Source organism: Pimephales promelas, chromosome 19 (assembly GCF_988280905.1).
Source record: "Pimephales promelas chromosome 19, fPimPro1.hap1.1, whole genome shotgun sequence".
NCBI lineage: Eukaryota > Metazoa > Chordata > Actinopteri > Cypriniformes > Leuciscidae > Pimephales > Pimephales promelas.
This window is the reverse complement of record NC_142787.1, coordinates 12522792-12548555: the sequence shown is the minus strand read 5'-3', so window position 1 is coordinate 12548555 and position 25764 is coordinate 12522792. Positions and strand designations below refer to the sequence as shown.

At 40.0% G+C, this 25764-nt stretch overlaps 1 protein-coding gene across 2 annotated transcripts in view; it reads right to left on the bottom strand.

Moving 5' to 3' along the window:
- ctif (cap binding complex dependent translation initiation factor) overlaps positions 1-25764 on the bottom strand; it is a 76890-nt gene that overhangs the window by 29689 nt on the left and 21437 nt on the right. Inside the window, exons 4-9 of one of the 2 annotated variants that reach the window (XM_039661042.2) lie at positions 25503-25625; positions 25337-25407; positions 19164-19268; positions 16476-16569; positions 4653-4729; positions 355-423 (exon numbers count right to left, since the gene is read on the bottom strand). In XM_039661042.2, coding sequence (XP_039516976.2) covers positions 355-423; positions 4653-4729; positions 16476-16569; positions 19164-19268; positions 25337-25407; positions 25503-25625 — 539 coding nt within the window. The remainder of the gene's footprint in view (positions 1-354; positions 424-4652; positions 4730-16475; positions 16570-19163; positions 19269-25336; positions 25408-25502; positions 25626-25764) is intronic. The other variant, XM_039661043.2, reaches the window with a different exon arrangement.

The window sequence follows — 25764 nt, the reverse complement described above, 5'->3', positions numbered from 1 at the left end:
TAATAATCTCCATTACGATTCCCGCATACACGCCACCTTAATGATGCCACCCTGCCTCTGATCAGGATTTCTGTTCCGTCCTACAGAGATACTTTGTAGATTAATGATGACTCAACCGAAGCGAGAGGAAGAGAACATACTGTACAGTGATCAGGATTTGTTGTGCAAGCAGAATAAAAGCAAACAGGTTCACAAGGACACAATTCCAGGCCAGAAGAAGATGGTTAGTTTGAATCCCATGAGCGAGTTGATCCCACAAGCAGTTCAGAAGTCTGGTTTGTAAGTGGAAGGACAAGAGTGAGCGGACAGGATTCAGGAGAGCTGCTCGGAGCTGGACCCGTTTGAGACACTGACCTGGACACTTGCCGTCTCCCCTCGGCTGGCAACAGCACCGTCAGATCATCCTGGGGCGGATTGCATCGGCTACGGGTACGACCGGGAGATGATGCGTGAACAAGTGGATGAGATGGAACAGTAAAATCTCAGACAAAAATGCAAGAATAAATGATTGGGAAAGTTATGAAACACTAAAATAAAATAAAATAAAATATATAAAAAAATACAATAAAATATGAAATCTACTTGGGATAAATAAAATAAAAATATTAAAAAAATTAAAAATAATAAAAAAACTAAATAAATAAAATGACTAAAATGTTATGAGAGCTACAGGGTTTAAAGGGAAGCAACTGAATGACATGGCATCTATAATGCTATAAAAGCCAAAGAAATGTTGCAGTGAATATGAAAAGACAGGACGGTTTCCACAATGGAAGTTTCTTTAAAATAGATGCAATGGAGCACTTTGACCGCGAGTAGTGTGTGCAATTCCTAAGACAGGAATCCTCAAAGAAACCCTCCCCCCATGTGTTTTGATGGGTTTTGTGACCATGAGGTCTCGGTCTTTTCCAGTGTGAAGGTCCAGCATCACTCCTCCTCCAGATTATCTTTCTGCTGAGCTTCTTTATCAGATCTAAACTACTGAAACGCACAACATAACCCAAACAGACCTGAAAAAAAGGTGCAGTTTGACCTGCGTCAAACTATATTAAAATATTTTATGTGAAAATAAAAAAAAATAAAAAAATATCTATATATATTTATTTGATGAAAAATACAGTAAAACCTGTAAAATTGTGAAATATTATTACAATTTTAAATAGCTGTTTTTTATTTAAATGTAATTTATTCCTGTGATCAAAGCTGTATTTTCAGCATCATTACTCCAGTCTTCAGTGTCACATGATCCTTCAGAAATCACACTAATATGATGATATTCTGCTCAATAACATTTATTTTTATTTTTATGCTTCAGATTTTTGTAGAAACCCTTATACTCGTTTTTTCTGGATTCTTTGACGAAAGAGCAGATTTATTTAAAAAAAAATTTTACTGTCACTTTTGATCATATCATGCAAATTAATTATTCAAATAATGCTGAATAAAAGTATTCATTTCTTTCTTTCACAGGAAAAAACAAACAAACTGGTACATGCATATATTCATACATAAATGACACAAAATGACACATGGTGGCTGTATATTTTGGAACCAACACCAGATGAATCTGCCGATCTCAAACTGTCCTTTATCCTAAAAGACCCGAGTCCTATGAGCATATGTGAGTTTAACACATGCAAACACACACACACACACAGCCTCTGATGAACCTTTCTTTAGTTGACTGGCTCTTCATAAATCTAAACTGCTTTCCTGCGAGATTCCGTCATCAAAATAGGCTGCATTTCATAAATGCGACTGCAAAGATATTTCGATTCAGCGAACTAATCTCGAGAGCGAGAGAGAAAGAAAAGGCAAGAACTGATGCCAACAAACAACATGACCGCAGGGTCCTCTCTGGCAGAAGCAAAGCATTGTGGGTGGCCAACACCAGCAATAACAGGCTGAAAAGCCTTCTATTAGAGGAGTGGAAGAGAGAGAGAGAGAGAGAGATGTGGGAAGAGAATCGTCTTGTGTAGTGAGGTGAACAGTGACTCGCACACACTCTCTAAATTTGAACCCAGAAAAGATGTATTCTCTAGATTGCCTTTACTCCTACTTCTAACTTTTGTAGTCAAAGTCCAAGTAAAAAATGCATAAAATTTGCCTGCGCAAAGCTTGCAAACACAATGCAAAGGTGCTGTGGGTGGTTAGAGCTGCAGGGATGAGGCTTTCATGTAGCCTTTTTTTTTTAATGTAGCCGGTTCCATCGCCCCGGCCCGAAGTTAATGGGTTTTTGGTTAAATGTCTAAAATAATGTCTGTGGTGGATGCTTACTTTTCGCCATAATGGTTTTGAATTGCTTAAAATATGATTGGAATCACCTTGAAGAGGAAGATAGTTATACATGTCTCTCATATAGGAGACATATAATTATAATGAGAGCATTATAATTGTTTCTTGGGACATGGCTTTTACTGGCGAGACTTCGATTTCGATTTATCAGGCAATATATCGGTTATCAGCTTTCAAATATAAAGAGTTATCGGTTATCGGCCAGAAATATCATATCGATGCATCCCTAGTGGTGGACACAAGCTCAAAATATTGTCACGTTTTATTCTCAAACATAAAATACATCAGTAATACCCCCTTGTTTTTATTTTTTCATTCTACTTGCTAACAAGTGTCTAAATAGATTATCGATTCCTAATTTAAATCAGGCAATAATAATAACAATCAATAAATTATTGAAATAAACTGCTATATTTTATGACCAGTATATTTACTTATTGAAATAACTGGTATATTTGAGGTATTCCAGTACAGAAACTGAAATCAAAAGTAAAACAACAATGCTCTTCGAAAAAAAAATATACATTACATATAGTTACAAAATTTAAGAACAGCGAGTGAATTTTCTCTTTGCATTTTGTTGTCTGATTTACGTTATTATAGAGACGTAGAGCTGCACGGATCCAATATACTGTCACCAAGCGTGCCGCACAAGCCCTGAAAAGTGAAGCCAGTGTTGATCGCCCCCTGGTGGCCGGTCCTAGTATAGGTCATAAACCCCGCCTCCACATGTTATTCAACGGCACCAACTAAACAATTACAATTCAAATATTGTTTTTCCAAAGATGATTTCTGTCATTTACTGTAGCTTATATCATGCTGACGTAATTTCAAGTGTTTGGTTTTAGTTAGTTATTTAATGACGTCAAGATTGACTCTGAGCGAAGTACTCACTGAAGCACCAACAGACTTTTTTTCCGTGATCTTCGGAGGACTAAGCAGATTGGAGCTTTAAATTTATAATATATATTTCTATAATTAATTCAACAATTGCAGGAGCGTGTGCTTCCGATTGATTCTGCGAGAGTGAGGGCGGGGCCTTGATTTCGCAGCTTTACTTCCTGCTCACGACTGCGCACGTCTGGTCCCGAGATCGCTTCTGCGCAGACTCAAATTCCAAGATGTCAGAACCATATTGGGATACTGGTGGCTTCACTATTGACCAATGGAAAAGAGCGAAGGGACGTTGTCCATCTTTTTTACAGTCTGTGACTGTTACACATGCATTTTCTTTGCGTTTACGTTCATTTAAAACATAACCCACTGTATTTACGAGGATATTTTGAAATTTTTTTGTGTGTTCAAGAGCAAAAAGAAGTAGTAGAGAACTTTAATATCAGGCACTGTTCTGTATGTCATTTTGTGCAGCACAGAAAAGGTCTTCACATGCTTGAATGGTTTAAAATGACATTAAAATCACTTTTTCTGTGCCCATGTTTTGGATGTGTGTGTAGCACAGAAAACGGCGTGCAGGTAAAGTCATATTAAAATGCACACAAAGGAATCAACATCAGCCTTGCTGTGTCTATAATCACACTCTAGCAAACTATTCTAACTCAAACTTTCAGGGAAAATGTTTTTTTTTAATTATAAACTGCTGAAAGAGCTGTCACATGAAGTCATGTGACCGCGGTGTAGTTCGTTTATAGCCTACGCTTAGCTTTATACTTCTGCCGATTGTATTTAGGCTTCAAAACCTCCAGTAAAGGCAACAGTGCATTCTGGGCCGCAGGGTTGTTTCACAAATAAACCATCTATTCTGTTCCACACGCCCTGTCACAGCAAAAACCTCAGTACTGTATAAACGTCCTTGAGTGCGGCGGCACCACAAAGCACACATGAGAAACGTCCACTGAAGAAATCCAGTCGGACTGGGTTCCACACACAAGGACATCAGACCGATGACAACGAGAGCTTTTCTTTGCATTAACAAAGCCATGAATAATAGAAGGGTTTTGCTTGCTTTCACCCTCTGCTTTCGCACAAGTTTAGACCAAAATATTTTCTTTTTTGCAGTTTCTTAGCAACTGCAAATTACAACAGAGAACTGTTCCGATGAGGTCAAAGTCAGAACGTAAAAGCAGAAAGGTGGAAGTGGTTTTATGGATTAACCGTGAATATTTTGAGTACAGAACATGCAGATACAGAGCATCACGTTTTACTCCAAACACAACACTACTAACACACTGGTTGATGCTCTCATTACATTCGACTCTGACACGTGTGGAAAGTGTGAGCTGGTGTGTTTTCTGCTTTACAAGTCTAACATCAGTGCGCAACGTTTTCGCTAAACAACTGGAAGAGAGTCGACGGTAACGTAAGAAGTTCATGTCGTGTTTTGAGACTGAGTGACTCACCGGCGGTCATTTCTGCGGCGGCGAAACAGTTTTTTAGTGTGTGCGATCTCAGCTTCATTAGGCAGAGGAGGAAAAACCTGCAGACAGAGAGAAAACAAACCAGAACAGACATGAGAAATGCAACAAAATACATCTTTACAGTTTATATGAGTGAATCACACAAAAATTAAATGAATTAAAAAGTGAGAGTTTTCTTTTAAAAGTTTTTATTTGTTGGTTAATTTAAAAAGAATTCATATTTTTATAATTGCAAAATTATTTTCATGATAATTATGCACATTTTCACAAACTCAGACATTTAATTAAACTTTTTTTTAAATTGTGTACAATAAATACAGCCAGGAAGGAACATTTTTTGCATTTCCTATTATTTTTATTTAAATAATATTTATATGTGCACATGTATGTATGTATATATATATATATATATATATATAAATAATATAATGCATATTATATATATATATATATATATATATATATATACACACACACACACACACATTTAAAAAAAAAAAAAATATATATATATATATATAAATAATATAATGCATATTATATAATATATATATATATATATATATATATATATATATATATATATATATATATATACATATATATATATACACACACACACATTTAAAAAAATATTTATATATATATATATATATAGACACACATACGCAATAATTTTATACATATATATGTTTATATACTGTACATGTGTACGATATACAAACATATACACATACAAACATTCATATATCCTGGTTCTATTTGTACAAAATAGCTTATAACATTAAAGTAATGCTTTGAAATTGTCAAATATGACCCATTACTTGACATCTGCACAATTCAATTCAATCAAATACAGATGTTTAGAATCAAGTCCCACCCTTCATTATTCATAATATCGTTTCACAAGAAAATACGATCATTTTGTGCACGTGACTTCAGAGGTCAGTCTGTTCTGCTGTAGGAACATTATCTTCAAACACAAGTGAACCACAGCATCTACAGTACCATAAACTGAAGATAAGATAAAGTTTGAAAAAGATTTCTCTTGGGTACTGCAGGAGGTTAAACGCCAAAGTTTATCGGCCAGATCTGGGAAACGAGTACTGGTGCATGATGGGAAATAAAACCCTAAACTCTGACAACCTTCCATTTCACAGCATAATGGAACATTCTTGAGCTCTGAGCTGCAGTAGTAGCAGCGCACACACACACACACACACACACACACACACACACACACACACACACACACACACACACACACACACGGTCCTCTGGGTTTCTGTTTCTAACCCTTCTAAGTCTCTGAAGCCAAAACCACTGTATGCTGATTGGCTGCCTCTGATTGGACACAGATGTGGCAGGAGATTAGTGTAATTGGCTGCTTTTCCTTGTCGGCTCGGTAATAAGGGCTTCTAACGCTTAACCCCGCCTCCACACAGAAACACAGCCAAAGTCGGACACACAGAGTCGCCAGCCATCACGTTTATTACAAAAAACAACTGAAACTTAAGAAAATAAACCTCCGGGTGCATTCATAATGAAAAATATACTGCGTCAAAGACCTGGCTGGACCTTCAGCGACCCGTACTGAAGTAAAAACTTCTTAAAACTCATTCAGAAATGAAAACTGTCATCATTGACTCGCTTTCATGTGGTTTTAAACCTGCGTTACTTACTTTCTTCAGGAGAAACACAAACAGTGAATATCCCGCCTCTCTTTTACATATAAAGGCCAGTATACATGACTACAAGAAGGGTTATTGTAATAAACAGCTTGAAATGCAAATGAACATTTATAAATTCCAAAGCACTCAAAAACGTTATCATTATGCACATTTTGTCTGAAACTTTCTTCACTGTAATGCATCTGGACAATTACACTTTTTATATTATTTCCAAGACGATTTTCAAAACAATAACAAAATAATATTAGTTATTTTTTTGTACAGCAAATACAAATAAAATGCATTTAATTTTGTTTAAAAGTCTCTTCTTTTAAATAAACTCTTGTTTATTTGATCAGTAAAAACAGTAATATTTTGAAATAATATTACAATTTAAAATAACTATTTTTAACGTGAATATATGTTAAAATGTAATTTATACCTGTGATCAAAGTTGAATTTTCAGCATCATTACTCCAATCTTCAGTGTCACAAAGGTTTTGAAAACATACTTTTTTTTAAATATATTTTGTCTCATATTTATATTTGCTTGACTATAATGAGATATAACTTGACAGTTGAGCAATGATTACAACCCGATCGAATACACATGGCTAAAAACAAGACCCACCTTACGGTACATTTTTCATAACATTTGTTTCAAATGCCGAAACTCCTGAATTCAGAGGAGAATTGTATATGATGTTCAGATGTGGATCAGATGTACATATTTAAAAGTGGCCAATATCAGATACCAAAAAGTCTCATCTAATAAGCGTTTTGCTGTTTACATGCAAGCAACAAGATCTGATCTGAGCCAGATGTCTGTGGAAAACAACAGAACACAGAAATGTGACTGCAGACGTAGAGACAACGGAAAGACTTGTGAGGTTATGACTGTCATTTTGGGTTTCGCCCCATCAGAATCCATCAAGTCTGAGTTTCTAAAATCATGAGGAACTTCCTCCGTGGCTGAGAGAGGCGTCTCCGCAAACCTCCATTCATCTTCATTGTGTGTGTGTGTGTGTGTGTGGAGCTACTGTTGCAGTCCTGCAGGATGTCACAAGTTGGACGTCTCCGCTGTAATGTTCTCCAGATGATAATCGCAACCACACGAAACACATCCAGACTTCAAAGCCCCTAAATATGTCAATATTTACACAAGCGTGAAACGAAGGAAAGCGAGGCACGAGTTTTCGTTTGACATGATTAAAGTCCTCAATTATTATTCTCGTGCGCCAAAAAAACTTGTTATAATTCTTTAAAGGAAGCGCAAAGAAATCAGATTTAGTTTGAACGTAACATACACTGAGACGTATTTTGAAATGCATACGGCCAGAAATGTAAACATCTGAACAGGTACGTGATGAATAATTATTGCAGAATAAAGGACAGCAGGGAGGAGACCTTTGGTTTATTTTAAATAAGGGTTCATTGTTTTTTTAAAATGTGAAACAATACGAATGTCCTGTTTGCGGCGGCTGACAGATCAAAGACAGTGACACACACACACACACACGGTTGGGCAGGTCCCCGCTGAGTGTGACCTTTGACCCAAGGCCAAGGCACTGTTGGGCAGTGCAGATGTGACTAGAGAGGGCGGGAAGGGAAACGTATGCATACCGCCACATTCCAGAGGTCAGAGGTCACAACGGAATCCATGTTCACAGAAAGGCTTACAAGGACTCCTCCCACTCTGACCTGATTGGTCGCAATGATGATGTAACCGTGAGAACTTTGTCAATCAAATATCAAATGTCTACTCCTCCCATAACATGTATATACCAGGATATTACATTACATTAAAATAGTAATAAACACTAAAAATAATTACAAATACAGTATTGTTTGAATAATAAAATAAGATATAAATAAAATGGTGTATTATTACTACGGAGGCGTATTGCATTCACTTGAAGAAAAAAAATCGACTCTGTTTTTCTGAATTAACGAGTTAATTTTTCATGAGAAAAAAAAAATTGCTCTGTTTTTCTGAATTAATGAGTTAATTTTTCATGAGGAAAATTTTTTTTGCTCTGTTTTTCTGAATTAACGAGTTAATTTTTTATGAGAAATTTTTTTTTGCTCTGTTTTTCTGAATTAACGAGTTAATTTTTCATGAGAAAACATTTTTTTGCTCTGTTTTTCTGAATTAACGAGTTAATTTTTCATGAGAAAATTTTTTTTGCTCTGTTTTTCTGAATTAACGAGTTAATTTTTCATGAGAAATTTTTTTTTTGCTCTGTTTTTCTGAATTAACGAGTTAATTTTTCATGAGAAAATTTTTTTTTGCTCTGTTTTTCTGAATTAACGAGTTAATTTTTCATGAGAAAAATGTTTTTGCTCTGTTTTTCTGAATTAATGAGTTAATTTTTCGTGAGAAAAAAAGTTTTTGCTCTGTTTTTCTGAATTAACTGAATTAATGGATGAATTAACGTCATATGGTGACGCAAAAGAGTGTGAAATTCATCTAGGTGGCAATGTGGAGCACTGCCACACAACAACAAGTCCGCGCGCCTGCGTAAACCTTCACTGTCAAGCAGCCTTTTGCGTTTTTACCAGTTTTTACCCTTTACACGGGAACGCGGCGGTGAAGCGTTTTTAAGACTTCCACTCTGGAGGGTGGTTTCACTCTTTTGCGTTTTTAAGCCCCAAAAACGCTGTCGCCGTGTAAACGAAAGGCCCATCCGATAAAATATTTTTACGGTTTCACCCGTGAGCTCCACTCCATTTATTATCCTAAATTAGATGCACCTGTTTGAGGTCTTTAGCTGCATAAAGACACCTGTCCACCCCATACAATCAGTAAGAATCCAACTACTAACATGGCCAAGACCAAAGAGCTGTCCAAAGATACTACTAGAGACAAAATTGTACACCTCCACAAGGCTGGAAAGGGCTACGGGAAATTACCAAGCAGCTTGGTGAAAAAAGGTCCACTGTTTGAGCAATCATTAGAAAATGGAAGAAGCTAAACATGAATGTCAATCTCCCTCGGACTGGGGCTCCATGCAAGATCTCACCTCGTGGGGTCTCAATGATCCTAAGAAAGGTGAGAAATCAGCCCAGAATTACACGAGAGGAGCTGGGCAATGACCTGAAAAGAGCTGAGACCACCGTTTCCAAGGTTAATCTTGGTAATACACTAAGACGTCATGGTTAGAAATCACGCATGGCACGGAAGGTTCCCCTGCTTAAACCAGCACATGTCAAGGCCCGTCTTAAGTTTGCCAATGACCGTTTGGATGATCCAGAGGAGTCGTGGGAGAAAGTCATGTGGTCAGATGAGAACAAAATAGAACTTTTTGGTCATAATTCCACTAAGTGTGTTTGGAGGAAGAAGAATGATCCCTACTATGAAGCATGGGGGTGGTAGCATCATGCTTTGGAGGTGTTTTTCTGCACATGGGACAGGGCGACTGCACTGTATTAAGAAGAGGATGACCGGGGCCATGTATTGCGAGATTTTGAGGAACAACCTCCTTTCCCTCAGTTAGAGCATTGAAGATGGGTCGAGGCTGGGTCTTGCCAGTGGAATGGTTCATATTGGACAGGGTGGGTATGATGACGCTACACACACACAATCATCAGAGCTAACGAGACCTCTCAAGAAAACGACACTGAGAAAGAACACGAACTCTCTCTGTGCCACGGATGATATTACAGGGTTATGGAATTGAAAACGCCGTGGATTAAGACATTAACCTGTAGCGAGTGAAGACGTTTCCCATCAGAGGACGCTGACGAACCGTGACAGAGAGAATATTACATGCTCTGATTTAAACAGTCCGAGCGGAACAAATTTCAGAGAGATTAGCGAGAGAGGCTCTACAGGTCTCTAATATTACACTCCGGCAGCTTTTAAACTCTGAAATTGAATGTGGAATTGGAAACGGTGAACATACGGCTGGAAACATCTGCAAATAATTCAAACTGCTGATTTCTAATATATCATAGAAAAGTGCTTTTACTTGAACCCACTTGGTATTTAAGCTAGTCCATACATTTTCTAGACACCAACCAACAACCATGTTTACACTATCTATCTGATTTCCTGTACTATTATAGGCTGTTTGTTTGATCCAATCTCGAATAGAGTGCATTAGCGCTTTTTTTTTTTTTAGCAGCATTGGTTCTGAAAGTATTTTTTCCATTAATTTTTTTCCCCATGGGGACTTTAAAATGGTCTTTGTTTGTTAAGACTTATTTAAGCCATAAACTACAAGTTGAAATGTGAGCTTAACGGTTTTAGTGAGAGAAAAACTACAGTCCCATGAAGCATTGCGAACAGCATAACTGAATTAAAAACAAAAGGTGAAATATAAAACAAATGTTGATTACATCTATAAAAACAATATATTTAAGTTTATTGCAAATTACGTCATTCGCAGTGCTTCATAAGTGGGCGGAGCTTAAGAGTTAATTTGGCGTTTTGTGTATTTCAACTCTCTAATTGGAGAGTATTCAGTACAGCATCATGGGTAATGTAGTTTATCACCAGGAATTCCACACTTAAACTTGATTGTTTTAAAACTAAGCTGAAATAATGTGGGCTGACGTCTCCAGCAGAAGCAAATATCATCAATTAACAACCTCATAGCTCACAGTACGGCTGTCTTTAAGTTTTATAAGTTATTGTTCAAGTTTTTACTCACAGAACCCGATGTTTGCACTCTATACGGAGGGTTTGTTCACACTGCCAGTCTTATTTAGCACAGCTTTTATTTCAGTTTTATTAATAATGTGAATTCCTTTTTATTGTTACATTTTTTTAGTTATATTTTTTGTCATTTTGTTATGTGCTTTTGTCATTTTATTATTTTTTTTAAATAAATACAGCCATTTAGGTTAAATTTATTTTTTATTTCAATATTAGTTTTTATTTATTTCCAGTTAATAATTTTACTGCTTCAACAAACTTAATTCAGCTTATTGCCAAGACAACATTAAACATTTGCGTTTAGTTTAAGCTTTTCACCTAATATATAATTTTATTTCAGCTTTATTTAAATCACCAGAAATGTTTTTATAGTTTAGTTAACAATAATGATCCTGATTTCCTGATTCAAGCATTTTCTTTTGCAATTCAGACAACAAAAAAAATAATAAAAGGAATTAATGCACGAAACGGATACACCAAAAATATCTGATATTTGCAGGCTGCCTGAACAAAGCCGGAGTGTCCCATGTGAGATGTGTTGGTATGAGCCTGTGATTCTAAACTTAGCGTTCACTGGACAGAGACGGTTCTTTGTTAGCATCACTATTGCAGGATGACTGAAGCCGTCACCTCTGGTATTAACGTGACCCTTTTCCTGTTCACGAGTCGGTGTCACGACATTCCGGATAATGATGCGGAATTCCAAGAGGGAAAGTGACACAGGAATTCCTGCACCGCTAGCCGGGTGGAATGAGGAAGACAATGAACCATCAGTCAAAATGCCGAACACTTGGCATGCGACTGTGACCAGAAAGGGAGAGAGAGAGAGAGAGAGAGAGAGAGACAGAGAATCAAAGTATATTAACTGCACACACTCAGTGCAGCTGAAACACACATACAGTAAAACAATGAAAAGCTTTCCAAAGAGAAAGAAAAGGAGGGAATGAGAAACTGGGTTCCCACACCTTTTGACCAATGACTGTCTACAGCTTTTTCCAATCGTTCATGATTACTGGGTCAGAGTTGTCATTGTTAATCTATTAATTAATTGAAATATAGCTGAAAAGAAACTAAAAATATATAAAGAAGAGTATTAGATGAAAAATGTTAACTTATTTTATTTATTAGTTGCAAAGGCGACATTTCTAATTTTCGTTTAAGTTGAGGAACTGAAATTAAGACTAAAAATGAAATAAAAATACCTTGAAAACGAATAGATTTAGAAAAATAGAATATAGTAAATAGAAAACAGAATTTAAAAAATAATAGTAAAATGTCAAAAGCACATGAAATTACTTAAACTGTCATGCAACCATAATGTGTGACGCATAGTAAATAAAAGACTTGGCACACAGGGAGTTATGCAGTTGCTGGGGTATCCTGGGTGGTTTTTCAGAATGTTGATATATATTTGCTAGCCCTTTCTGGTGGTAACCAGGGAGTTGCTATGCGGTTGCTAGGCTATTCAGATTGGTCACCTCACCAGGGAGTTATTTTGTTGTTGCTAGGCAGTTTGTCACCAGATAGTTGCTATGCAGTTTCTTGGCTTTTCAGGTTGATAATAAATACTATCCATTTGTTAAGCTTTTCTGCTGGGTCACCAGGGAGATGCTATGAGGTTACTAGGCTGTTCTGCTTGGTCACTAGGGAGATGCTATGCTGTTGCTAAGCTATTCTTCATGGTGATCAGGAAGTTTCAATGAGATTGCTAGGCTATTCAGATTGGTCACCAGGGAGTTATTTTGTGGTTGCTAGGCAGCTACAGTTTGTCACCAGGTAGTTCCTATGCAGTTTCTTGGCTGTTCAGGTTGATCACAAAAACTATGCTTTAGTTAAGCTGTTCTGCTGGGTCACCAGGGATTTGCTATGAGGTTGCTAGGCTGTTCTGCTTGGTCAATAGGGAGTTGCTATAAGGTTGCTAGGCTGTTCTGCTTGGTCACCAGCGAGATGCTATGCTGTTGCTAGGCTGTTCTTCTTGGTAAACAGGCAGTTGCTACGAGATTGCAAGGCTGTTCTGCTTGGTCACTAGGGAGTTGCTATGATGTTGCTAGGCTGTTCTGTTTGTTCGCCAGTGAGTTACTATGCGGTTGCTAGGCTGTTCTGTTTGGTCTCCAGGGAGTTGTTATGAGGTTACTAGGCTGTTCTTCTTGGTCACCAGGGAGTTGCCATGAGGTTAATTCAGCATTCAGGTGTTTAATCACAAATACTATGCATTTGTTAAGCTGTACCGCTTGGTCACCATGGAAATGCTATATGGTGTTCTGATTGGTCACCAGGGAGTTGCTATGCAGTTCATGTGCGCTTCCTGGGCTGTTCTGCTAGGTCACCAACAAGTTGCTATGAGGTTAATAAGCTGTTCTGGATGTTTACCAGGGAGTTGCTATACAGTTGCTAGGGAACAGTTGCTTAGTAGCACAAATGCAGTAGGATGACGCACTTTAATACTCTCGCTGTGGAATGATAGTACTAGCGCTGCACTAAGAAGACACTGTAAATATGTCTCTCTCTTTTTGTCACTAAAAATATCTGTATTTCATCTTTAAAGCACCAAGGTTTTGTAACACGACACGTCATACAGTCTCTTGAATTGGCGAACACGCATCCACCCACAAATTCCACAACTCCCAACAGACGATTCCACATCCAAGCACCTCCTCGTTCCAGCAATACGACAGAGAGAGCAGGTAAGATCTGTGTGTCGTCTGGTTGACAATTACAGGAAAGGGAGGGGGTGTGTGTGTGAGCTGCCAGGGTCTCGCTCTCTCGCTCTCTCTGCTCCTGTCGAGCTGCACGTAGATCAGGCGAGCGAGCGCTCAGTGTCTGGCCGCCACAGGCCTTTTGTTCTTCACGAACTAGACATGTCTATAGTATCTGACCCATCACAGACAGGCCGCTGATCTCTCTCTCTCTCTCTCCTTCACACACACACACTGTTCATCATTAGTTTACTAATGCATTAACTAACAACTTAGACTTAATTGTAAAGCGTTACTAATTTAACTACATGTTTGAAGTGCAGTTAACACACACACACACACGGACAGACACACACACAAACGCACACAGACACAGACACACACACACCACACTTAATTTATTTAAACAAGGTCATGCTACTGATTTTCAGTTTTTATCTATATTACAATAAATATTACAAAATAAATTCTAGAAGAAAACAATATTTACTGTTTTCATGAGTCATTTTAACTTTACTCCTCAATGCGAGGTTTAGTCCGACTTACCAGTAACACTTTACAATCAAGTCTCATTTCATATTAGTTACATACATTAGTTAACATGAAATATCAATGAACAAAACTTCTACAGCCTTTAGTTTTTATTTTTATTAACTAACATTAGCAAAAATTAATAAATACTGCATGTCTGTTGAACATTGTTAGTTTATGTTACCTGATGCATTGGTGTTAACAAATGAGACTATAATAAAGTGATATCTGATTTAACGAACTTCTGGGTTAAAGTACAGTTAACTAAACACACACACACACACACATACGGAAACAGACAGACTGACTCTGACCTTATTGGAAACGGAGCTAATTTTGTGGGAATAACGGGAAGAGTGAACGTGATAAAACACACACACACTATCACTTCCTTCAGCTCAGTATTAAAGACAATTAAAGTTTACAATGCACAGAAACATCCGCTCACAATGACACACACATACACACAACAACACACAATATAAACACCAGCCAAACACTCAGATAAAGAGTGTGTGTGTATATCGGTGTGTGTCTGTGAGAGTTTGTATATGTGTGTGTATGTTAGTGTGAGTGCATGCATGTGTGTGTCTGTGTAAATGTGTGTTGTGTGTGTATGTTAGTGTGTGTGTGTGCCAGTGCCACAAGGCATTTGTATATCTGGCAGATATTGTTGATCAGGTGACAAACAATAGAGCAACACTTCAAAACCACTCGCCTGACACACAACAAACAAGATATCAGCGCAGTCATGGATTAGAAATAACAGAAACAATCTTAAACTCAGACTCATAATAATTATGAGTGTTTTGATTGATCTGTGTTCCTCATACTGTTTTATGGATTGTGATGATGATTTTACATAATAATTATTACAATAAATTTAGTTTAGTATGTATATATAATACCTGACATTTTCACTACCACTCAAAAAGTTTGAGCTTAGTACATTTAACATCGTTCTTTTCTGACTTTGCTGTTGGAGGAAACAGGAACTCAAATGATATTTCTGTGGTTTCTCGTGTCCCTCTTTAGAAGTTTACCCCAATAGAACTTTAGTCCATGCTCCAATTTTAACGTTCACCCAGTAAACGAACACAAGCACAGAGAACAAGGAGAAAGACAAGTAAGAAAAATGTCTGACATCACACACACTACACCCAGTCTGCCAGCACCACGTAACAGACAAAAACACACACAATGTCTGGTTTACTATCTTTGTGAGGGCTCTCCATAGACTTAATGTTTTTTATACTGAAAGAAAGAAAGAAAGAAAGAAAGAAAGAAAGAAAGAAAGAAAGAAAGAAAGAAAGAAAGAAAGAAAGAAAGAAAGAAAGAAAGAAAGCCCTGCTCCACGGTGGTTTATTAGTGTCATCCTGACAGCACTAGATGGCGTCAGCGAGCAGAAACAAACTACAGCATTACTTTACCATCACTGGCATACTGTTATAGTTTATATATATATATATATATATATATATATATATATATAGAAATTCTGTTCTCATATTAATTTGAAACTTTTAGTAATTTTGCTGTTTGTTTTTCTATTATTGTTAACGTAAAAATACAAACATTAAAATGCAGATAGTGCTGATGTGCAGGTTAGTATCTAGCCAAATTAATGACTGAAATCACCGTAATTTATTGTTCATGCATTTTCATGTTCATACATTTATGAAAAGCTGTTGCAATGTCATGATCTCACACACTAAGAAGAACAGAATTAAAACACTTAATTCTGTGTTTGCATGTAGAAAAACTCAATTTACCTCGAAGTAGACATACTCACTAGCACTAACTAGATCCTTCTCAGTGTAAACAACCCATTACTATGCAGAAATGACCATCCTACAGTAACACACACACACACACAGTGACGTGACCACTAGATGTCAGTGTCGGATCAGTTAAAATAAAACCGGTTTCAGTGTCTGGACACCAGAGGGAGCCACACACACACACACACCACACACATTCATTCAGACAGACAGACTCTCACAGACACAGACTCTGATAGACAGATTCTCAAACTCTCTCTCACACATACACACACATCCTCACACACACAAACACATACACACACGTATTGTGTCGTCACCACTAGATGTCAGTGTCAGATCAGAAACACAGCAGAAAACATGAGATCTCATGAGATCTAAACTGTTTTCTGAGTTCAGAATACGTGAACTGCAGCAGTGATCATTAACACTCATCCTCGAGTTCGTCTTGAGAAAGAGGATCTTACCGGCAGGCTGGGCAGGAACTTCTCCATGTTTTCCAGGTCAATACCATCATCATCATCATCATCTTCGTCATTCTCGAATTTGCCCTTTATCATCCTGTGAACACACACGGCAAAATTACTCTGTGGGCTTGTTTTTGTTTTTCATTTTTGATCACACAGAAGCAATCAAATAAGTAAATATATTAATTATTATTTACATTTTAAGTTTTCATACTTTTTTTTCCCTCACACTACAATAAATAACTAGTCCATAAACCTTAAACCTGTAAAGCCTGACATATTAAATAGGCAGGAAAAAAAAACATATTTTTTAAAGTTATTCTTGCATTCACTTTATAAAACCAGCAAAAAGGATGTTTTTACAATTTTATTAACAATTATATTAAAGGTTGTATCAGCGATTTCAGGCCCAAACTAAAAATTATCACATCATCTAATCTTTCCTAATGATCCGCTAGCTGCCCGCCCCATAAGCAGGCTGTCAAAAAAACGCGTCTTTGTAGGCAGCCTAGGCTATGAGATCTGCACATAAAAACAAATGGGAACAACCACCACTCAAAATCAAAATAAACAGTGTTCTAACCAATCACCGACAGGGGGGCGGGTGCTGTTTGTTTTTGCACTCGTTCACGGCGCCTACAAGTGTGGTCGGAGCTTAAGAATAGGTCAGCGTCTATCAACCCTATGCTATCAAAGGACCAGATACATTTAACATGGAAGAGGCAATCCCCAAGAAGGAGAGGAGGATTTGGGCGAGGGAATATCGTCGTTTTTCGTTAAAAAAACAAATAATAATCGGGAAGGCTTTTAAGAGGTAGAGAGAACTCAAAGAATTGAAAATGTTCATATCGAATGCTGAGGTTGCACTGTTTCTTCTGGACAGGTGAGTAGCTTCTATTGCTGACTTTTTTTTATATGTGAACTGTGTGTGAAAATATAATTCTTTAAAAAATATGAGTGAAGCTCGAATAAACTTGGCTAGCTCTAGCAAATATCAGATTGAAGGGATTTAGTGTGTGAGTTGCGTTTGTTATACGTGTCTACTTTGATTTGTAGCTATAACATTGTACTATTTAAAGGGTTAGTTCACCCAAAAATGAAAATTAAGTCATTAATTACTCACCCCCATGCTGTACCAACCCCGTAAGACCTTCGTTCGTCTTCGGAACACAAATGAAGATATTTTTGATTAAATTTGAGAGCTGTATAACTACCACATTGGCTCCTAAGGGACTGCCTCTTGACGGCCCAGAAAGTCAATGAAGAAAATGTTTAAATATCCCAAGTGACTACCGTGGCTCAACTATATGTTTATCAAGCGACGCGAATACTTTTTGTGCGAAAAAACAAACAAAAATAACGAGTTTATTCGACTATTTTTTTCTTCCTTGTAGGCCAGAACGAGACTTCCTTATAGATTTCCACGACGCATGCGCGAGATTTGCGATCTGCGTACACCAGCTTACACCACATCAGATCGCAATTCTCGCGCATGCGTCGTGGAAATCTATAAGGAAGTCTCGTTCTGGCCTACAAGGAAGAAAAAAATAGTCGAATAAACTCGTTATTTTTGTTTGTTTTTTCGCACAAAAAGTATTCGCGTCGCTTGATAAACATATAGTTGAGCCACGGTAGTCACTTGGGATATTTAAACATTTTCTTCATTGACTTTTTGGGCCGTCAAGAGGCAGTCCCTTAGGAGCCAATGTGGTAGTTATACAGCTCTCAAATTTAATCAAAAATATCTTCATTTGTGTTCCGAAGACGAACGAAGGTCTTACGGGGTTGGTACAGCATGGGGGTGAGTAATTAATGACTTAATTTTCATTTTTGGGTGAACTAACCCTTTAACAATAACACTAGCCTACGTTCAGGACTAACGTTAGCCGAATAATAATAAAAAGCTGTTATAATATTATTCCAGTAGCCATGAGTTTTCCCCATAACGTTATATCTGTAGCTATAGGACTGATTCTGGTACGTTTTATCATATTGCTGCTTCCAGTGAAGGAACAGCAAAACTAGCTGTATGATATGACATGGCTCGACTGCAGATTTTATATACATCATTATACTTTGTAATCCAAAGCAGCCAAGTTAACAGAATGAGCCATCATTGAAGTAGACCGTCAATCTGAAAATAGTGCGTTTTTGCACTTACAATAGTTGCATGATCGTTTTTTTCATGATGCACGAAACGGGAGGGAGGGGCGAGCTAAACTTGGTTTGTTTGGGATCTCGTTTGCCCCAAACACAAACAGAAGTGACGTCACCCACAATCGCTGATACATTAAAAGGCATTTTACTTAAAAAAAGTCTAAAACTATCAATTTAGATAGTTGATCATGTTAATCCTTTAGAGGCCTTAGAAATGTGTGTGTATCAAATATGACATAGAAGACATTACTGTGTTAAACTCCCTCAATGCATGCACTCATACAGTGACAGCCGTCCTCCAGCAGAGGTCAGTAGTGAGCAGAGCGCCACACAAACACACGGCCACACCCCATTACAGCACAACAATACTGAACATTAAACTATGGTGTTCTTCAACATTCAAAACTCCCTCACATGCACATTTACATGTCAGACTGTGGCTCTGCCGGCAGCCCTGTGTAAATGTGAAACGCTTCAGACTGTATGAGTCTGATCTCAGGTCAGTGTAATTGAGAGGAGCGTCTCTCTCACCCTTCTCGGTCAATGTGCGGGAGGTGTTTCGGTGTCCCTCTGTACGGCCTCCTGTGAAACTGTGAGAAATCCAGTTTCTCCGGCTGCATGTCCCATGTAGCGCCTCTGTGAACACACACCACTCAAAAATCACACACCCGTAGGAATCCTCGACTATAGGAACTATAGATTTACACTTGAACTAGGTCATATTCTACCCTAAAAACACTAGGAAAAAGTTAATTTTGCTTACAGAAAATGTATCATGACTCGTGATTTGATGACATGCTCATACTACTATAATAATACTTTATCCTTTCAAACATTAAACCACCAAAGCACAGGTTACAGAGAAGAAGAGTATGGGAAGAAGAGTTTGGGTACACGAGTTTTGGAAAAGGAGTATGGGCAGAAGAGTATGGGAAGAAGAGTATGAGCAGACGAGTATGGGAAGAAGAGTATGGGCAGAAGAGTATGGGCAGAAGAGTACGGGCAGAAGAGTACGGGCAGAAGAGTATGGGCAGAAGAGTATGGGAAGAAGAGTATGAGCAGACGAGTATGGGCAGAAGAGTATGGGCAGAAGAGTATGGGCAGACGAGTATGGGAAGAAGAGTATGGGAAGAAGAGTATGAGCAGACGAGTATGGGCAGAAGAGTATGGGCAGAAGAGTATGGGAAGAAGAGTACGGATACAAAAGTATGGGCAGAAGAGTATAGGAAGAGGAGTATGGGCAGAAGAGTATGGGTAGAAGAGTATGGGCAAAAGAGTATGGGAAGAGCAGTATGGGCAGAAGAGTATGGGCAAAAGAGTACGGGCAGAGGAGTACGGGCAGAAGAGTACGGGCAGAAGAGTACGGGCAAAGGAGTATGAGCAGAAGAGTATGGGAAGAGGAGTATGGGTAGAAGAGTATGGGCAGAAGAGTATGGGCAGAAGAGTATGGGAAGAGGAGTATGGGCAGAAGAGTACGGGTAGAAGAGAACAGGAAGAAGAGTATGGGCAGAAGAGTATGGGTTGAAGAGTATGGGTAGAAGAGGATTATGGGCAGAGGAGTATGGGCAGAAGAGTATGGGCAGAAGAGTATAGGCAGAAGAGTATGGGCAGAAGTGTATGGGCAGAAGAGTATGGGCAGAAGAGTATGGGAAGAGGAGTATGGGCAGAAGAGTATGGGTAGAAGAGAACAGGAAGAAGAGTATGGGCAGAAGAGTATGGGTTGAAGAGTATGGGTAGAAGAGGATTATGGGCAGAGGAGTATGGGCAGAAGAGTATGGGCAGAAGAGTATAGGCAGAAGAGTATGGGCAGAAGTGTATGGGCAGAAGAGTATGGGCAGAAGAGAATGGGCAGAAGAGAATGGGCAGAAGAGTATGGGCAGAAGAGCATGGGCAGAAGAGTATGGGCAAAAGAGTACAGGCAGAGGAGTACGGGCAGAAGAGTACGGGAAGAAGAGTATGGGTAGAAGAGTATGGGCAGAAGAGTATGGGAAGAGGAGTATGGGTAGAAGAGTATGGACAGAAGAGTATGGGCAGAAGAGAAGTATGGGCAGAAGAGGAGTATGGGCAGAAGAGTATGGGAAGAGGAGTATGGGCAGAAGAGTATGGGAAAAGGAGTATGGGTAGAAGAGTATGGGAAGAAGAGTATGGGCAGAAGAGTACGGGCAGAAGAGAACAGGCAAAAGAGTATGGGCAGAAGAGTATGGGAAGAGGAGTATGGGCAGAAGAGTATGGGAAGAGGAGTATGGGCAGAAGAGTATGGGAAAGGAGTATGGGTAGAAGAGTATGGGAAAAGGAGCATGGGCAGAAGAGTATGGAAAGAGGAGTATGGGCAGAAGAGTATGGGTAGAGGAGTATGGGCAGAAGAGTATGGGTAGAAGAGTATGGGCAGAAGAGTATGGGCAGAAGAGTATGGGCAGAGGAGTACGGGCAGAAGAGTATGGGAAGAGGAGTATGGGCAGAAGAGTATGGGAAGAAGAGTATGGGAAGAAGAGTATGGGAAGAAGAGTACGGATACAAAAGTATGGGAAGAAGAGTATGGGAAGAAGAGTATGGGCAGAAGAGTATAGGCAGACGAGTATGGGAAGAAGAGTATGGGAAGAAGAGTATGAGCAGACGAGTATGGGCAGAAGAGTATGGGCAGAAGAGTATGCGAAGAAGAGTATGGGAAGAAGAGTATGGGAAGAAGAGTATGGGAAGAAGAGTACGGATACAAAAGTATGGGCAGAAGAGTATAGGAAGAGGAGTATGGGCAGAAGAGTATGGGTAGAAGAGTATGGGCAGAAGAGTATGGGAAGAGCAGTATGGGCAAAAGAGAATGGGCAAAAGAGTACGGGCAGAGGAGTGCGGGCAGAAGAGTACGGGCAAAGGAGTATGAGCAGAAGAGTATGGGAAGATGAGTATGGGCAGAAGAGTATGGGTAGAAGAGTATGGGCAGAAGAGTATGGGCAGAAGAGTATGGGAAGAAGAGTACGGGCAGAAGAGTACGGGCAGAAGAGTATGGGTAGAAGAGAACGAGCAGAAGAGTATGGGCAGAAGAGTATGGGCAGAAGAGAACAGGCAGAAGAGTATGGGAAGAGGAGTATGGGCAGAAGAGTACGGGCAGAAGAGTACGGGCAGAAGAGTAAGGTTAGAGGAGTATGGGCAGAAGAGTAAGGGAAGAGGAGTATGGGCAGAAGAGAATGGGCAGAAGAGAATGGGCAGAAGAGAATGGGTAGACGAGTATTGGCAGAAGAGCATGGGCAGAAGAGTATGGGCAGAAGAGAATGGGCAAAAAGAGTACGGGCAGAAGAGTATGGGCAGAAGAGAACAGGCAGAAGAGTATGGGAAGAGGAGTATGGGCAGAAGAGTACGGGCAGAAGAGTACGGGCAGAAGAGTAAGGTTAGAGGAGTATGGGCAGAAGAGTAAGGGAAGAGGAGTATGGGCAGAAGAGAATGGGCAGAAGAGTATGGGAAGAAGAGTATGAGCAGACGAGTATGGGCAGAAGAGTATGGGCAGAAGAGTATGCGAAGAAGAGTATGGGAAGAAGAGTATGGGAAGAAGAGTACGGATACAAAAGTATGGGCAGAAGAGTATAGGAAGAGGAGTATGGGCAGAAGAGTATGGGTAGAAGAGTATGGGCAGAAGAGTATGGGAAGAGCAGTATGGGCAAAAGAGAATGGGCAAAAGAGTACGGGCAGAGGAGTGCGGGCAGAAGAGTACGGGCAAAGGAGTATGAGCAGAAGAGTATGGGAAGAGGAGTATGGGCAGAAGAGTATGGGTAGAAGAGTATGGGCAGAAGAGTATGGGCAGAAGAGTATGGGAAGAAGAGTACGGGCAGAAGAGTACGGGCAGAAGAGTATGGGTAGAAGAGAACGAGCAGAAGAGTATGGGCAGAAGAGTATGGGCAGAAGAGAACAGGCAGAAGAGTATGGGAAGAGGAGTATGGGCAGAAGAGTACGGGCAGAAGAGTATGGGCAGAAGAGTAAGGGAAGAGGAGTATGGGCAGAAGAGAATGGGCAGAAGAGAATGGGCAGAAGAGAATGGGTAGACGAGTATTGGCAGAAGAGCATGGGCAGAAGAGTATGGGCAGAAGAGAATGGGCAAAAAGAGTACGGGCAGAGGAGTGTGCGCAGAAGAGTATGGGAAGAGGAGTATGGGCAGAAGAGTATGGGCAGAAAAGTATGGGAAGAGGAGTACGGGCAGAAGAGTATGGACAGAAGAGTATGGGCAGAAGAGTATGGGCAGAAGAGTATGGGCAGAAGAGCATGGGCAGAAGAGTACGGGCAGAGGAGTACGGGCAGAAGAGTACGGGCAGAAGAGTACGGGCAGAAGAGTATGGGCAGAAGAGTATGGCTAGAACAGAACAGGCAGAAGAGTATGGGAAGAGGAGTATGGACAGAAGAGTATGGGCAGAGGAGTATGGGCAGAAGAGCATGGGCAGAAGAGTATGGGCAGAGGAGTACGGACAGAAGAGTACGGGCAGAAGAGTACGGGCAGAAGAGTACGGGCAGAGGAGTGTGCGCAGAAGAGTATGGGAAGAGGAGTATGGGCAGAAGAGTATGGGCAGAAAAGTATGGGAAGAGGAGTACGGGCAGAAGAGTATGGACAGAAGAGTATGGGCAGAAGAGTATGGGCAGAAGAGTACGGGCAGAAGAGTACGGGCAGAAGAGTATGGGCAGAAGAGTATGGCTAGAACAGAACAGGCAGAAGAGTATGGGCAGAAGAGTATGGGAAGAGGAGTATGGGCAGAAGAGTATGGGAAGAAGAGTATGGGTAGAAGAGTATGGGCAGAAGAGTATGGACAGAAGAGTATGGGCAGAAGAGTATTGGCAGAAGAGTATGGGAAGAGGAGTATGGGCAGAAGAGTATAGACAGAAGAGGAGTATGGGCAGAAGAGTATGGGAAGAGGAGTATGGCTAGAACAGAACAGGCAGAAGAGTATGGGAAGAGGAGTATGGGCAGAAGAGTATGGGAAGAAGAGTATGGGTAGAAGAGTATGGACAGAAGAGTATGGGCAGAAGAGTATTGGCAGAAGAGTATGGGAAGAGGAGTATGGGCAGAAGAGTATGGGCAGAAGAGGAGTATGGGCAGAAGAGTATGGGAAGAGGAGTATAGATAGAAGAGTATGGGCAGAAGAGTATGGGAAGAGGAGTATGGGCAGAAGAGTATGGGAAGAGGAGTATGGGCAGAAGAGTATGGGAAGAAGAGTATGGGCAGAAGAGTATGGGCAGAAGAGTATGGGCAGAAGAGTATGGGCAGAAGAGTATGGGCAGAAGAGTATGGGCAGAAGAGTATGGGAAGAAGAGTATGGGCAGAAGAGTATGGGAAGAGGAGTATGGGCAGAAGAGTATGGGCAGAAGAGTATGGGCAGAAGAGTATGGGCAGAAGAGTATGGGCAGAAGAGTATGGGAAGAAGAGTATGGGCAGAAGAGTATGGGAAGAAGAGTATGGGCAGAAGAGTATGGGAAGAGGAGTATGGGCAGAAGAGTATGGGCAGAAGAGTATGGGCAGAAGAGTATGGGAAGAAGAGTATGGGCAGAAGAGTATGGGAAGAGGAGTATGAGCAGAAGAGTATGGGAAGAGGAGTATGGGTAGAAGAGTATGGGCAGAAGAGTATGGGCAGAAGAGAACAGGCAGAAGAGTAAGGGAAGAGGAGTATGGGCAGAAGAGTATGGGAAGAGGAGTATGGGCAGAAGAGTATGGGCAGAAGAGTATGGGCAGAAGAGTATGAGCAGAAGAGTATGGGAAGAGGAGTATGGGTAGAAGAGTATGGGCAGAAGAGTACAGGTAGAAGAGAACAGGCAGAAGAGTAAGGGAAGAGGAGTATGGGCAGAAGAGTATGGGAAGAGGAGTATGGGCAGAAGAGTATGGGCAGAAGAGAACAGGCAGAAGAGTAAGGGAAGAGGAGTATGGGCAGAAGAGTAAGGGAAGAGGAGTATGGGCAGAAGAGTATGGGAAGAGGAGTATGGGCAGAAGAGTATGAGCAGAAGAGTATGGGAAGAGGAGTATGGGTAGAAGAGTATGGGCAGAAGAGTACAGGTAGAAGAGAACAGGCAGAAGAGTAAGGGAAGAGGAGTATGGGCAGAAGAGTATGGGAAGAGGAGTATGGGCAGAAGAGTATGGGCAGAAGAGTATGGGCAGAAGAGTATGGGCAGAAGAGTATGGGAAGAAGAGTATGGGCAGAAGAGTATGGGAAGAGGAGTATGGGTAGAAGAGTATGGGCAGAAGAGTATGGGCAGAAGAGTACGGGTAGAAGAGAACAGGCAGAAGAGTAAGGGAAGAGGAGTATGGGCAGAAGAGTATGGGAAGAAGAGTATGGGCAGAAGAGTATGGGCAGAAGAGTATGGGCAGAAGAGTATGGGCAGAAGAGTATGGGAAGAAGAGTACGGGCAGAAGAGTATGGGAGGAGGAGTGTGGGCAGAAGAGTATGGGTACAAGAGTATGGGTAGAAGAGTATGGGAAGAAGGTGCATGTTGTGTTTTTAAATGCACACACTCAATCTCAGAGCAGATGCAGAGATGCATATAATGTGAAGCAGCGTATACGGTGAACTGAGGCGCTCGGAAACACTAAAAACGTGTAAATTAACACAGTGCCACTTTAGAACACACGGTGCATATATTTTTTTATTATTAAATCACAGCCTTTATAATGATTATGGCCCTGCTATGATAATCATAATTTACACGGATAGATTTATTACTTGTGTGTGTATAAATCGTACCCATGAGAGTCCAAGTTAGCAGCCCAAATGTCCGTTCCCAGGATGTCCATAGAACAGTCCTTGTTTCCATTCTAAAACAAACACAGTCCAAAGGCAGAAACATTGTGGAAGTTTAAAAAAAGTACAATTCAGTGTATAAATTCATGCATGTGTTGTTTAATCTCACCTTTGCTGGAGCTCTGAACTGGTTGTTTCGTCCTCTGCTGTCTGATCTAGAACCAGAACCGGGCCGAGAACCTGAACTGGGTCTAGAGCCGGTGCTGCCATTACTACTGTGCTCCCAATCATCCTGAGAGAGAAGATGATTCATAGATACATTTACTAAATCATCCAACATCTATAGGATACATTTAAAAAATACATCTTTTCAAGTATTTTCAGTCTGCAAATTGTGATTTTTGGAAAAATTTCCCAAGTTTGCAGGACTG